The 16,570-nt window shown below is 44.3% G+C and overlaps 1 protein-coding gene across 1 annotated transcript in view; it reads right to left on the reverse strand.

Moving 5' to 3' along the window:
* The window catches only part of VAPA (VAMP associated protein A), a 488,144-nt gene that overhangs the window by 208,198 nt on the left and 263,376 nt on the right, over nt 1–16,570 (reverse strand). The window contains exon 4 of the mRNA XM_069613378.1: nt 15,364–15,435. Coding sequence (XP_069469479.1) covers nt 15,364–15,435 — 72 coding nt within the window. The remainder of the gene's footprint in view (nt 1–15,363; nt 15,436–16,570) is intronic.

The following is a 16,570-nucleotide window of genomic DNA, read 5'->3' on the forward strand; positions in this document are numbered from 1 at the left end:
CAATAACAATGGCACACCATCTTGCGATATACGTCTAGTTGGTTACAGCTCCTAATAGATTCAAGGGACTGGAGTGCCAGCTCATCTAATTCTGGTCATCGGGACGGATGGAGCCAGAGAAAGTACCTTGCACCTGAATAGACCTTCTAGTAAAGTGCAGATGTTGCTGGAGATGTTGATCAGTGTTTCACTCCCGTATAGGAGTATTGCAGCAACTTTTTGCCTGTAAATGGCTATGACTGGTCTCTTCGTATAAGCGCTGTATTTCTTGTGAATCAACAAAACCTGCATGGCTAGGGTAAGCGCTCTGTTCTTTAGATAAATGGACCAGTTGAGTTCCACATGGGACTGGTTAAGCCAGATGCCGAGATATTTGATCTCCTTCACTACCTCAAGTTTTTCTCCATCTAGATACATCCTTAAAGAGGCAGTTTGCTTGCTGGTGCTGTGGCCGAGGGACATTACTTGAGTTTTGTGAGAGTTAATCTTCATGTCGTTTCCTTTTATGAAGTTATCGAGGTGGATCAGTCTTTTTTGAAAACAGACTTGGGCCTTATCCATGATCACGATATCGTCCGCATATAAGATCTACGGGACAGGCATCGCGTTCATCCTCTGAGGATTAGTGGAGGGAATTTGATAATTTCCGCTTATATGAAGAAGGTAAAAGTTAGAGAGTAGCGGCCAGTGGACACCCTTGTTTAAGGCCGTTAGTCGTGTTGATCACTGACAAGAGCACTTCATTGTTGGTCAGCGGAGTCGGATGGTGGTGTCACTATATAGTGCTTTGGTGGGCTCCAGCAGCTAGCTAGGGCAATTGTCTTGTTGAAGTTTTTTTCCACAGCTTGCTTCTATTAATGCTGTGGAACGCCATTTGCAGGTCGACAAAAATGGCGTGTACATTAGTCATTGATTCTTGTTTTATTATATTGAGGATCAGCAAATGTATGTTTGCGCCGACATTGCTGGTGTATCCAGTATGTCGGGGATCTTGCTTGTTGTTTGTTTTGGCCCATTCATTAAATCTTTCGACCAAGATAGAGGCAAATGTCTTGCCTATAGGATCAAGCATCGCAAGTGGGCGGGAGTTTGCAGGGAGATTTATACCACCTTTTTTGAAAACCGGGACTATGTTCGCCGTTTTCCAGGTGTTAGGTATAGGTTTGTTTTTGGAGATTAAAGTGAAACTTTGGATACAGAGTTTGGCCCAGGCATCCAGTTGCCTTTTGATGGTATTGCTGAGGCAGTCAGACCCCGGAGCTCTAGAGACGTTTAATCTTCTGATATGTGAAAGTATTTAGTTATAATCCCATTGATTATACCAGGCATTGTCGTCAGGATTTGGGTGATTATAGGTCGCTGTTGTGATCATGAGTGGATATCACTCGAAAATGATCAATCCAGTCACTCTCAGGCACGTCCATAATCAGTCGATATCGGAGAACATGATTTTGATTAAGCATAGCCCATAATTCCCTGGCATTTCTCTTGCTCTGTGCGATCGTGGCTCTGATGTTTTTTAGCCAGTTTCTGCATTTTTGTTTGATGATTTTCATTTCTTTGGTACAGCCTGTAGGGTCCGTTTTCTTGGCTGTTCTAAGTGATTGTCTTAATTCTTTCTTGGCAAGGGCAATTGCCTTGTAGTAGGCGTGTGTGTGGTTGGATTGATTGATTATTCCCGGTTTATGTTTTTGAAGGTAAGGGATGAATAGCCATTCATAATTGATCTTCTCTTATTCGCTTTTTTTTTCAATGTTTTGAATGCATCTTCCAGTCCTTCCATCTTGGCATCGGGTATGCAGAGTCTATTCAGCCGGGAGTTCTATATGGGAATTTTTCATTTTGTCCATGCTTAAGTGAGGCGCATTCCATGTCGTTAAGAAGTTTGCCAAGCTCACTGTGGGTGTCGATCCTGTTGTCTAAATTTATGATATTGGGAAGTAGATTAGAATAAATGTAGATGTAATCGAGATGGCCACTGGAGTTGCCTGTGTGCCAGGTGGCCTGGCTAGTTTGTCGCCTTTGGTGCTCCCGTCGAAGAGCAGCCGTCCAAAGTTTTGCTTTGGAACTCAATTTGGAGTCAGGAGTTTTGCTACCAGCTTCTTGAAACAGATGGAGATTTAGATTGCTGCAAATGATTAAATGCAGCTGTTTATGTTTCGTGTAGAAATTGTCGATGGAGGTCAAGATCTCACCTAGGAATTTGTTTGAAGGACTTGAAGGACTCCAGTAGATGTTTATTATATAGTCATGTGTGGTTTTTTTGTTGTAGAATTTCCAAGCTTCTCCAAATGATTGTGTTGAAGAATGGTTATTTGAAACCAAGTGTTCGGCGATAGGGCTTCAATAAGGTCAAAATCGGCTTAGACTTTCCAAAGCACCAGGAGGCCAGACTCGGGCAACCTTTTAGCCAGTTTTAGCAGGAGTCATGTGCAGGTGAGTTTGTTGTTTGGTCGCAAGTTGTTTGATCAGCGTGGTGGTGATTTGTTCCTTTTCCATGCAATCATGTCTGGCAATGTCGAAAAGATGATTCTGCCAGATGTTGCTGGTCTCAGCCTCAGTGTCTAGTCTGCTTTGAATTTTGTTGGCCAATGTCTCCATATAAATTTGTTTTGTATGGATCATAGCAATTAGAGTTGCTTGGTCGTGCATGGCCTCATTTATGGATTCATAGAGTTTGATAAATGGGATGAGGGCCAAGTTAGAAGCTGTTGTCATGATGACAAGCTGCTGTGACTGCACCTTAATACTGCGCCAGAAAAAATAAGGCTGAATCCAAATAGGGTTATGTGATAGGAACGTTTAATTAAATTGCCCTATAGATTAGACGTGTTTCGGCAAGGTGCCTTTCTCAAATCAGGGCATACCTGGGGGCAATAAATCATGAGTGAAAATAGTACATATGCATTCAAAACACCATATTCCAGGTCACACTGCAGAGATCAAAATGAGAAAGTCAAGAGAAAAGTTCAGTCAATCATAACATAGAAAAGAAAAGATCAGCAATTGACATATTACCCCAATACATTACCATTAGAGTTAAAAAATGACAGCGAGAAGGGGTGGGGGATAGGGGAGGATGAATGAGGGTAGAGAAAATCAGAGAAACACAAAAAATGAAAAATCCGTGAGTGGTTGTGATGAATCAATTTTGTGCTTAATGTGCAGTAAGGTAAAGGGGTGCTTCTTACCCAACATTGTTTCTTGTAACCATTACTGAAGATGTAATAACTTATGATGCTTTGCAGTTAGGCCATCGTTGTTTGTAGATTCATGCTTTCATCTTTTGAAGAGTAGCATTGACATTTAGAGTTTTAGAGGTCATCTCTTTTTTGCAACTCGTTTCTGGTGGATTTTGAGATTCCTGTGTAATTTTCGATTGTTTGTGATGTGTGTTATTGTTCCTAATTTGCGTGTCTAGAGCAGTATTAATTTGAGGGTTGAAATCTGCCAATGTTTTGTCGTGTCACGAGTGGAAGTCTTTTCCAATTCTCTGAGGTTGGAATTTGTGAGTGGGCGACTTCTGAAGACTTCCCTTCTCTTTTCCTGGTCATTCATAATCTGCTCAATCTGTGATGTCTAGAGAGCCTGGCTGCACGTCGTTCGTCATTTGCCAGGGTGTAGCCGTAGTTGGTGCTCTCCAAATGAGATCAGTTTTGTACGAATTTTTTTACTTTAAGCGCCCTTCTTTTCTATTCAGTCATTGGTGCAGACATGGGTTATTTTGTGTTGGATACTATTGGGTTCGTCCTCCGCGTTTGTGTTCTCACTTAGCCCTTCATGTTTCGCCTTGTTTTTCTGATTGGTACGTGGTGAGGAGGTTGTCACATCGAAATGTTGTATGTTCTCTGTGAGGGATTGCGGCTATGTTGGAATCTCCATTGTTTTTTTGCAAGCATTCTTTTTTTACAAGGCAAGTTTTGTTGTTCCAATTTCGGACGGAGCAATGGATTGGAGTATCGAAAACTGTCTGTTTGGGTGCATCTGATGAAATGTTGCATCGGTTTACATATTCATGTAGCAAGCTTGTGTTAGGACTCAGGAAGGAGCCAGCGTTCAGAGAAAGATTTTTCTGATTGTTTCCGGTGTCTTGCGGGGGTCGCAGGTCTCAGCATAATTATGCTATTGTTGGTTGTTTTTTCATCTGGGCGGCAGCCGACAGATATTCAGTAATGGAGTTCCTTTGGCTTTGTCAAATTGAGTGCCATTCGATGGTCTCTGTTGTCTGTGGCGCATGGATGTCGTTTGAAGGGGCAGCCCGGGGTAGGGGCTTAAAGGTAGTCACTGCAGTTTCGTTTTTAAAAGATTTCAATAGCGCAAAAAGCCTCTCTAATTTCTGGGTATGGGGGCCAGTAGAAGTGAAGGTAGAAGACATTGAGCGACAGGTAGTGCGTGGAGCGGCACGGAGGTAAAGCGGGAGAAGAGCAGAATATTAGGAAGCAGAAGGGATTGAGGGGAGTGATTTTTAAATATCAGCCCCAAGAATAAATGTCCTTACCTAAATATGGGCCATAGCCTGTGCCCAATCCAAATGCAGCGTGGCCGGTGTCTTCTTATCAAGACTACCTTTATCTTTGATTGTCTCATCGAAGACTACAATCAAACTCTGCGCGGCTGAAAAACAGTGTCTCCACCCATACACACTCAGCACTTAGTTGCATACATTTCTCACCAGCGCCATGCTGAATTTAAGCTGGGTCAGTGATGGCAACATCAGATCTCCTATTTAAAAACCTTCAAATCTCATAGGAGTTTCGAGGTAGGATATTTTAATGGACTTTAAGCCTTTGCGTCACAGTTCTTCCCAGTTGCACTAAATTATTACCTTGAACAGTGAACTGGTCAACCACCACGCTAACTGAAAGTCCACCTAGTAGTTTTATACAACTTGATCATTTAATAGAGACCTGTGCTCTTTCACACTCTGAGTCTGAGCTGTGAACGGTCCTCATCTTGTAAATTTGTGTGCATTTCTATGAAGAAAAGGAGAGATGTCAATTTCAAGCAGAAATGACTAACACATTTACAGATTGGAGGCAGTTCCCATAAGAGTGACTGTACAACACAGACGAGAACAAGTGGTGAGCCAGTTTATAAGGGTATGAACCAAGTCAGAAACAGAACACGGACAAACAAAAATATATACATATTATTGGGCAGCAACAAGAAAATCAATTCGCAATGACCTTGCCCAAAGTTCTATTGCCAGTAACTTTTGACGCACTGAATACATTTTTTTTATATGTTCCCAAGAAAAGAATGTGCTCCTGTAAAATGGGAGAATTTTAGGAAAATGTGTTAAACTGGTCAAAAGTTACTAAGAACAATTTAAAAAGCTATTTTCAGCCTACTCGCATTACTTCCAATTAACCGTAATTACTGGATGGATTTGCACTAAACAAGATGGCACAAGCGCCCCAGCAATTCCCTTTCTGGTTTGGTGTAAATTAATCCAATAGTTTCCTGATAAAATTGTCAGAGAAGGGATGCCGCACGTCCAAAAACATGTTATATCTTCCCTGGTGCATTGCAATACAGGCTTTTCAGAAACGAAAACTGCAATTTATTGCTCTATGCAAGCGATTCCCGCAGCAACCCAAAGAAGCTGAAAAAGAAAAAGGGCTCAACACCATATTTGAAGGAGGGAAAGGGGCAGTTACACAAATAAGGATAGAGGTGTACAGGGGGAAAGACGATCACATGGTGAGTGAGTTTTGGGAGGGCTGGAGAGCCCGTTTGGAGGTAGATAATATTCGTTTTAATGCAGGAATCGCATATTAATGTCATATGACACTTGGGGTGTGGGATGGGGGCCATCATGTGAGCTATCCAGGGAAAATAGATGATAGGAGAGGACATGGTGTGATGGGAGGGGCGAGAGGAAGGTGTTGGGACCTAGGAGGGGGGGGGGTTGTACATGGAGTGGCAGGGTGGATAGGGTAGACGCATTTGAGCATTTTCCCATTACTGCAGTAATTAGCAAACTTCACATTCACTACGGGTAGTATTACTGCAGAAATACAAGGAGGCGTTGAGATGAGCGCTATGCTCCTGCAAGAATTTCGCCAAAGGCGACTATCTGGAATTGAAAGGGAATGGGGAGAAGAGGACATGGGACACCGGCCATGGCCTGCGGCCCATGCTCATAGTTGTAATGGTGCAACAAGGTCAATGGCCACGCAAAATGGCCTTGGCCAGTGGACCCTGTAGAAGTTGTAGCATAAACAAACCTTTACATTCAATGATAAAAACATGAGTTTAAATCAGATTTCTAGAAAACAAATGAAAATGTATCAGGTGTGGGGAGGAGGGACAATCTTAACTGAGTGCCCCTGTTGAGCACATACATGAGATCACAAACGAGATTAAACAAGGGGACCAAAAGGGACATCATGGTGGACGCCTATGCAGGGGTGCCGGGGAGGGGGGTAGGGGGGGTGAGGCGGGGCTGGGGGGCGATGAGGGGGCAGCTGAGAACAATTTAAGACTGTGATGAATCCGATCTTTTCTTTTTCAACTGCTTTTTTTCACTGTATACATTGTTGATCCAAAACACCACAAGTCAAAGCCTTAATTAGGATAACAGTCACTTCAGAGCTTTTGTGGTCCTGGCCACTTCCTCAGGCAGAGATGAGAAAATATTTTGGTTAAGACCATGAAAGCTTGCAAATAAATGACCTTTAGACTAATTTAGTTATCAACTTGCGCTTTTGGATCAAAATTTTATTTTACCCTTGGCTTACAGGGTAAAAGCAAACTGAAAATACATAGAGAGGACTATACCAGGTGAAAAATAACTAGTGGGGCAAGTGCTTCAAACTATGGAGGAGTACTGAAAAAATATACAAAACGACATTATGTTGCACTCGAGGGATTGGTGGGGTCAGAGGGGGGTAGGTAAGAGCTCCCCTTTGGTAATTTGAAGTTTAGGACTAATTTTGAGGAGCTCTACTGCTGGACTGGCATGATTGTAAGGGGTTCTCAATTGAGTGGGACGAGTAAGGAGAACGAATGGAAGTGTAATGAGGCACGCAGGGGTAAGGGACAGTAAGGTTGAGTGCAGAGGTTGAGCAGATGGAATAAAATGGTAAATAGAGAGAGAAAGGCAGGTACGGAGGAGCAAGACCATTGAAAGCTTTGTAGGAGAAAGAATTTTAAAAAGGGAGTGGTTGTGCATGGAGAACCAACCAGCATGGTGTGGATGGTAGCAGTGAGGGAGGATCTGAGTACAGTAGGCTCAAACAGGTGTTGAGTGAGCCGAGTAGGAGGGCAGACGTCAGAGCTTTCATAATGGTGGCGAGAAAAATAATGGCCACATTTTCCATATGTTGAGTGGGTTAATAGGAACATCACCGGAGGTAGTGATGAATTCTTGCAGATGGAGCTTGCTATCAAAGCGGTTATGAGCCTTAGGCGAGGATCAAGGTCAGGCGGAAAGGAGCTAGGAGAGCATATAGTAGGGATGGCATTGGAAGCCACGAGAAAGAGGACTATGGTTTTTGAAGAATTCATAGTAAGGAGAAGAGCGCCATCCAGTGACTTATAGTCAAGCAGTTGATCGTCTGCTCAGAAATGGCTGGGTTGAAGGAGGGAAAGGAAAAAAATTATTGTGTTTTATCACAAAGAGGCAGGGTTAGAAATTGAGGGGGGCTGGGATCCATTTAGCTCCTGCATGTAGTCTAGAAGAGCCGGGTTAGCCTGACACCAACTAGGGGCTACGTTTGGCTCCCAAGGCCAACTGATGCTGAACAACCATACCTATGTCATTAACGCTGTGCGTTTGAGATGCTGCAGGAGCATTAGGGTACATCTATGACATTTAAAGCATAAAGGGTCAAATAATGGATAAAATGCTAGGTTTGCATCTTATGTGGAAATTGATTTGCAGAATGCTATGTACTAGCTCCTCAGGCCCCAGTGGTAGCTTGTCATTGGTTAATGCTGGGCAGCTAAGAGCTGCTTATCCGATCTTAATTTCAAGAGGTGATAATGAAAGCCAAAGCTGGAGACAAGTCCTCCTGTGGTAGTGATATACAGGGGTAAGAGCAGATGTCCAAGGTCCGATCCTTTGGGAAAGCTTAAAGGGTCCCCCTAATTGGTGAAGTCTGAGGTTTGAGGGTTCCATGAGATTTGAAAGGAGCGATCTTTCAGGTAGGAGGCAATCTATTTGAGAGCAGATTTGCTAAACCCAAAGTCCAAGAGAGTGGGCATGAGAAGGGCGTGGTTACCAATGTCAAAACTGACAGAGGTCTAAAAGGATAAGTAAAGAGGAGAGTCTGGAATGGTGAGCATTACAGAGAACATTGCAGACATGCAAGAGTGCAGTCTCAGTCGAGTGTTTACTAAGGAAGCCAGATTGAAGTGGATCTCCAAGGCCATTACGCTCAAGGTAGGTAATTAGTGATTTGGTTGAAGACCACTCACTCAAGGCACTTTGAATAAGGGTGAAGGGGGGGGGGCAACACAGAGATAATTTGATGCCAATGTACATATGTCACAGAGAGAAGAAAAGCAGGCCCTAGTTTGTGAACACTCCTGCGCTAAGCTCTAGTTATTGGTAGTACCATTATTATATATGCAAGGTCACAGGTCATGGATGTGAAGGCCACACCTCTTGCTATAGCTGGAGTGAAAGTCCTGGCTACCTTACAATGGCATGTTTGGAAAAGATGATTGCTACGCCAAGTGTGGTTGGTACAGTGCAAGTTTATTTCAGTGTAGATTCATGGTCTTAGTGGTGGTCAGACGACACGTGTTTAGACCTTGTGGGTCTTTATCAAGGCTAAAGTCCGAATGGGGGTTTGTGGCCCCGTTTGGACTCCCCTTTGAGGTTAAACAGGTCCTGTGTGGTCAAAGTCAGGTTCCTCGATGGGCCTGTGGCTGTATATAGAGTCCCGGCGGAGATAATGCTGTCTAGATGCGTCTCAGGACACATCTAGACAGCATTCGCTCAGCCGGGACTCTATACACAGCCACAGGCCCATCGAGGTAACAGACTGACCACACAGGACATACATATGCCACAGTTTTCTTTTGCCAACACATTGCTGACGGATGCCCTCCCGTGCACAGTTTGAACATGTGCAGTCCATCACGGGGCACAAATGAACATGGGGAAAGTGAATATTTGCCACACTGATTACATTTAATTGTATTCAGTTCTGCCAATGCCCACCTTTTCTTTGTTTCCCTGCTTTTTCCTGACCCCCACTTTCCCTTCTTGCCATCATCCACATCTCAATTTTTCTTCGACTGCTTTAGCACATAGTTCGGTGTGAAATTTTTTGGGTGACAAGTATGCTTTCCTCTAGTGATAGGTCTCCGAACATCCACAACTGAACCGTACAGTTGCTGGGTGTGAATTATAATCCCATCCCTGATCAGTATGCCCGGGCACATCCCAGCTCTAAACTTACAGTGATGCATAATCCTCTACCCTACATCTGGCTTTAACTTCCTTGAATAAAAGTAACTGTTAATCACAACGTTGGTCTTTGACAAACAATGGTCTAGTTACTTAAAAGTTGCTTTGCATGCATTCAAAACTCTTAATTCCAAAACACTCAAGAGCGCAATCTCCATTTTCTTTGACCTACTGGTCCAAGGCCATGCAAGTAAAATTACCTTTTTTATCCTGTGCCCGTCTTCATTATCCACTGCATTAAGGTAGATCATGCAATAACCCCTCCCCGGAAGGTCTTTAAGGCTGGCAACCTTCTTCATCTTGCCACCCTAAACTCTCGCTCTGCTGTCAAATACTCCTCTGACATCTACCACTTCCTAGAAGAACTTGACCTTGATGTCCTCTGTCTCACCAAGACATTGTTCATGGCCAGCTCTGTGACGGCTACAAGATTCTCTCTGCCCCCAGATCCACCCGGTCCGGAGGGGGGAGTAGCCCTGATCTTCCCCGAGTGGATTCCTGCCTCCATCACCCCCACTCAGACTTGCTCCTCTTTTGACTGCCTTGTCTGTAGGTTCTATCTCCCTCCTAGCCACGCTCTTACTGTTGCTACTCTGTACCGGCCCCCTGGTCAAATCACCTCTTTTCTCTCAGAGTGGTCAGACCTCTCCTTCCTCCTGGCCTCTACCACTCAACTGCTCCTCCTTGGTGACCTCAACATCCATCTTGATTCTCCCTGTTCCACATCTGCACTCTTTTGTGACCTATGCGATTCACTCTCTATCCTCCCCTCCGGCCCGACTCACGCGGTTGGTCACACACTTGATGTCTTGATCTCCTCTGGCCTCCCCCACCCCTTCTACTCCCCTCACCACTCCTCATCTCATCTTTCCATCTCCTCCGCTCAAGCCAAGCCTACCCCAAGACTGCCACCTACCTTCTCGGACATCCATCCCATGAAGCGTATGTCAGTCGAGGCTTTCGCTGCCACCTCTTCTGCCCACCTCCTACACCCCAGGCTGACTCGCAACTTGACATTCCTCTCGTCCCTGCTCTACTCCTATTTCTGCTACTCTTGATGGTCTTGCCACCGTCATGAGGATCCATTAGAAGTCTAAAGTCGAGTACAATTCTTGGTATGACTGTGACCTAGCTACACACACACACAAGTGTAGGGCGGCCTAGAGGAAATGGGGGGCTTCTTGCACATCCTATGACAAACTGGCATGCTGCCTGCTCCAAAGGCAATACCAGCTCTCTGTATGCATCAAGAAGCAAATCCACATTAAAGCCAGTGTCGCTGCGGCATCTAATAACTCGGCTGAACTCTAAAATCTGCAAGGAGCTGGCCAACCCTGCAGCAGTCTCCACCACTCTTCTCGCCTCCCAGGCTCTTTGCAATGCCCTTGCCTCACACTATCTCTAAAACCCAGGACATCTTGTCCACCCTCTCCACCACTCCCCCTCCTCTCACCCCCTCTGCTTGCTGACCCACCTTCAGATACCCCTCCCCTCCCTTTCTCCTCTTTTCTCCCCTGATAAGGTTGCTAGAATAGTCAGATCTATGAAGGCCTCATCAAAACAGGTCCATCCCTGCTCCTCTAAAACCATTCAGGACCACATGGATACCCTCGCTCCGGCCCTTACCAATTTCTGCAACCTCTCCTTTGCCTCTGGATCCTCCCCCCTCTGAAGCACTCCCTTGTGCATCATCTCAAGAAGCCCACAGCTGACCCTTCTTGTCCCGCTAACTATAAGCCAATTTCCATTACTCCCTTTTTGGGTAAGCTCCTGGAAAAGCTTGCCATCTCTCAGCTTAACCTTCATTCCGATTCAGTTGGCTCTCTCCATGACCACCAATCTGGCTTCAGAGCTGCCAGAAGCACGGAAACTGCTCTCCTGAACATCCGTGAAGCTTGGCTCTCCAACCTTGACTCAACATTCCCTCGGTCCTCATCATACTTGATCTCTCCTTTGCTTGCGACACAGTCAACCATACCACCCTGCTTGCTCAATCGTTTCCGTGACAACCTGGGTATCGCAGATCAGACTCTGGACTGGCTGACCTCTTTCCTCTCTGATCGACCCTCCCAGGTACAACTTGGGTCCTTCCTATCTTCTATCTCCCTCTCTACCTGTGGTGTTCCACAGGCTCTAACCTGTCGCCTTGGCTTTTCAACCAATACCAAGCAACTCTCACCTACTGCATTTTCATTTTCTGCTCAAATTTCCAGTGCTATGCTGATGACAGCCAACTCATTTTCAGGCTTCCTTCAGCCACCTCCTCTCCTTCCCTCATCTCAGACTGCATAATCGTCATTCAAAATTGGTGTGCCGCCAATGATCTTGGTCTAAATGCCAGCAAGAATGAGATCTTCCTCACTGGTACACCTTCACCATCCTTTCCCCACTCTCTGGCCGGCCTCCCTTGGTCCTCCTTGGGGTAATCTTTGACTCCACACTTTTTCTCCGCACACATCTCTGAAGTCTCTAAAAAGTCAAACTTCTTACTTCACCTCCTTAGAGGTAGTCTGCCTTTCCTCTCCTTCCCTCAGAAGCTCACTGTCTCCCAAGCTCTGTATCTCCATAGGTTGGACTATTGTAACACCCTCTTTCTAAATCAACCTGCTTCCACTCTCCGCCCTTTACAACTAATCCAGAACAGGACTGCGAGACTAGTCCTTAGCCTCAAGCCCTGGGATCCTAACTCTCCAGCTCTGAAATCCCTTCACTGGCTCCCAGTGTATACGAGGATTACATTTAAAACCCTATGCATTGTCCACAAGGCATTCTAGGGCCTGGGTCCAAAATACCTTCAACTATCCCTCCGTAAATACCTCCCCTCGCGAGCCCTTCGCTCCTCTACCTCCAACTCTCTCAGGGTCAGTTGTTTTTCAAAGAAACGAGCTGGGGGTAGATCTCAGTCTTCGGCTGGGGTCACCCTCTGGAACAGCCTCCCTACCACCTTGAAACTTTATGAGAACCATCTACGGTTCCGGAAGCACCTCAAGACCTTCCTCTTCGCTTCTGCCTTTGCCCCTCTTCTCCCCTGCTGATTTGCTCTTTCTCCCTCTCTCAGCACTGTGCACCTGGCCACCCTCTGTCCTTAAGGCCCAGGTACCTGCTCACCCTGCCACTCACTCCTGCACTGCCTCTGGGCCACCCCTTGCACTGGGGCCTGCATCTGTACCCATACAGTCGCCCACCCACTCTTCTTCTGCACTTCTAAGTTACACCCTAGCTAACTAACCTAGCACTTTGCCACTTGTCAGCTGCACTACCACCGTTTATCACCTTTATTTTACTTATTTATTTTGTTCTCTTCCATTTCCTCCTCCCTTCCATGCACTTACCCCATTTTCCCTTTCAAATGCACTTGCACGTTCTCAATGTCACTGGGCCTAGTAAGATCGTATTTGTTTCTCCCCGTTAACCCCCCCCCCACCCCTTCGCCTGGTCGCGTTCTGAAACATCAGAGTACGAGCGCAATATAAATAAAATATATCATAATCCCTCCAATCCCCACTTGTGGCTCCAACTGGGCCAGAAGCTCTGGTAGAGGTGCTGCAATTTCTGTGTAGAGTCAGATTTAAAAACAGATCCAGTTGGATAACCACACAAATTGGTCATCGAGTTGGACTAAGCAAATGAACACCAAGTAGAGCCCTCATTTCCAGGTTGTACAGCAGACAAGTATGTATGGCAACACTTGCTGAGATGTAGAAGTACCTATTGTACACGCGTTGTGTATCCTTGAAATGTATTTGCAAAGTGGATGCAATGCTGTGCGGCCCGTCAATAGATGTTAATGCAATTCTTCCCCTGTCTGACAAAGGATACAGAAAATATTGCCACATCACAATGAGTGGGACAGAAAAGTCCAGTGACCTCCGATAGGCCCACATCACAATGTATTCAATATCTCAATGCCCTATTGGCACGGGCTAAATGAGGCCACGTCACATGCCTATTCCATCAGAGCACTGCTTCACAAGCATTATCTCGTGGCAAACACTGCTGAACAATGCCACAAGAGCCTGTTCTTCAAATGATGTACTTTTGTGCGAGGCAGGGGCTCCGTTGAGGGTATATTTGTGGGCTCCTGTGCATCATGCATGCCAGAATCAAATAAAGCCACTGGCCCGCTATTCGGATACAATTCAGTACAGCACAAAATATACCAAAACTTGCACCTCGGGAGAGAGCTCCCCTTTTAATGTCCTGCTTGGGGTTGTGTTATTTAGCAAATGGGATCGGGATTCATTGGCTCAACTTTGATTTCCACATACAAGTTACTTGCTCGCCAGTCTCCACTGCCCCAGTGAACTGGAGGGCTGCATAAACTCACTTCTACTCCTGATGCTCAGCCCAGCAATTTGACCATGCCTCGCTGCTCAGCAGCCATCACTTCGGCAGGGAGTAATACATTTGTGGTTGTTACAGGGTCATCACAAGCGTGGTTTGCATCCCACTCGTCGCAACATTTAACAAACATCTTGGGCACCCCTTGTAGAACAGATCCAAAGTTTATTGGGCAACGCAACCCTGCACAGTCTGCTAGGACAGCCGAATCCACCAACTAACTCAGACTACTCTAGAAAATTGTGGCTCTGCCACATCAAGTCAAAACATGCTTAACATTCCATGAGATACAGTAGCAAGGCTTAATCAGACATAGAAATTACACAAAGAGCACTGAACGAATCATATGCCACACCTACAATTCGTGAAACAGATTGTACAAGATACCATATCAAGCCATTTCCCAAATGCACAGCACTTGGCACAATTCTAATCTCGCTACTATAAAATACCAATTGAGGTCCGTTGCCTACGTGCAAGAACCTACCTAATCAATCAGACAGATCATTTCAGGGATGAAATCCTAATTAAACAGAAAAAACGACCCCAGATTAATCTATTGTCCAATCACATTTGCATCACAGCAGATTACTTTTAACTAAACAGAACACCATTATAAATGTTGTACTCTACCTGCAAGATCTACAACATTTCAAAAATAGGCCAAGACTTTCTCATGCTGAAGAAGCTTAATAATTCTAAACTCTGTCTGTATACCAAGTACTACACATGCTAATCCCCTCTTGAGAACTTGATACAGGTTAGATGCCCCTATGTCATTAACAGGCTATTGGCAAGGCATTTTTGGCAAGTTAAATGTGAGAATGTTGTGGTCATCAATCTTGAACAGCAGATACTAACCTATTTGTTTCACAAAGCATTTCCCATAAACCAGATGCCTCTTAAACACCTACACCTGTGGAAGATTATTACCAACCTATGCACAGAAATCCTCTCCAGCAACATATTTAGTCTCAGGAACTATTAGAAAATAGTTTCAAACTGATTAAATACAGAAAGTAAGTGACTTGGTCCAATCTCCAAGTGGCGTGGAATATGTATTGTGACAATTAGAGCTACTCAAATACATCACTGGTTAGCAACATGGGAACAAAAATATCCTATAATTCAGATTAACTTTTAAAAATACATACAAACTTCTTTGTCTCAGGCTCCAATTACAGAAGGTCTGAACTGCAGGTAAAATTTGGCCAATTAGATGGGTTTATTCAACTTGGTGAGAATAAATGTATTCAAGCATACTATTGAGTAAGTGCGATTCAACAATTGAAGCGTAAACTGTACTTTAATCAGAAACGCCTTTAGACCCTTTTAACCATTGAGCCAATCCTTGAAATTCCATTGCTGCAGCAATTCAGCCATAACCTACACAAGCAATCCACTAACCTTGTGTATTATTTAAATAATGTAAGCTTCATTAAAACGCATACAAGCAAATGAAGCTGAACACAAATTGCATACACATCAACTCAAAATCCGTGAGTGCATTACAGAATTGAAGATGGACATTTTCAACATGTTACAGGATTTACTTTTTTAAAGTACGCATTAAGCAACGTTTTGAATGGCATACTTACATGTTCAACTGGCATGTCAAATACACATCTTAACTTGGAGTCCATAAGTTCATCGTGTGCTGCATCTTTATACTGAGGAGATAAAAAGACAGCAGGTTTTAGAATTATATCAGAACAGAGCAGGATTTGCATTCACATTATACTCTAAAGTAAACATTAATTTCAGTCTTCAAAAGAGAAGAATAAATTGACCAGACTTCACTTACACGGATGTAAACTACCGAAAACATCACATGTTGGATTCTCTAAGAAAATAAAGCCAGCTGACATCACTATGGAAAGAATAGGATTTACCAATATAAAAGCTAAAGCTGTCTCTAATTGTTGGTTTAAGAGCAGTGCAATGAAAAACAAATAATTGCTAAGAAGCACAATTCACTAAGCCAAAATATTTGTTGACTTACTTATATGTTCTACAGGGAAAAAATCACCTCAGAGCCCTAAAAAAACACTCCACAGACTCAGAGGTTGAAGTCTAGGAGAGATTCTATCATTCATCGTCTTCACGCAAAATATCGAAGAAGAGACGCCATTGTTCAACTTCGGACTCCTTGTACAACAAGAGCCAGGTATGTTTCGCAGATAAGTCTTCCTCGCCAGCTGATTGGGAAAAGTTCTGCCAGAAAACTATGGCCGCCTTTTCAAAAGGCAGCACCTCCTTGTCCCTCGAAAGAGCTGATAAAAGCTAGTGAATCATCAAAGGCTTCAACCCGCATGCCTAAAGCCTTCATTATCGAAGGACTCAATGTCAAAGCCATCAACGCCCTTGGGTCCAATTTCAGCATTAAGCCAGAGGAGTTTTACAAGTCTTTTGACTCCAATTTCGAGGACAAGTGGGGGAAGATGATGGTGTGACCTTCGGGTACAAACGTTTTGGCGCACACAATGTCTCTGAAGAGTTAATATCTGATGAATCAAGTTTGGAGTACTTGGCTACTTACATTAAAGAAACCATTGGCTTGGACGCTTCTGCTGAAGTGCAATTTGTTTAACCCCATTTAAATAAAGTGGTTGAATTCATGGTGACCAAAGTGCAAAAACTGTTGACTTTCTAAATGTCAGTCTATGAAAACAAAGTAGAACCATAGGTTTGTCACAGTTGTCATAACAGGCAGCATTTTATTTCTGAGTAGGGTCCTAGACGTACATTAGCCATGGACCAAGCTGAGCTGCAGCGATGATTAGGGATGTGGCGCAAACAAAGGAT

The sequence above is a fragment of the Ambystoma mexicanum genome, chromosome 5p, assembly GCF_040938575.1.
Source record: "Ambystoma mexicanum isolate Mex_15411 chromosome 5p, UKY_AmexF1_1, whole genome shotgun sequence".
Taxonomy (NCBI): Eukaryota; Metazoa; Chordata; class Amphibia; order Caudata; family Ambystomatidae; genus Ambystoma; species Ambystoma mexicanum.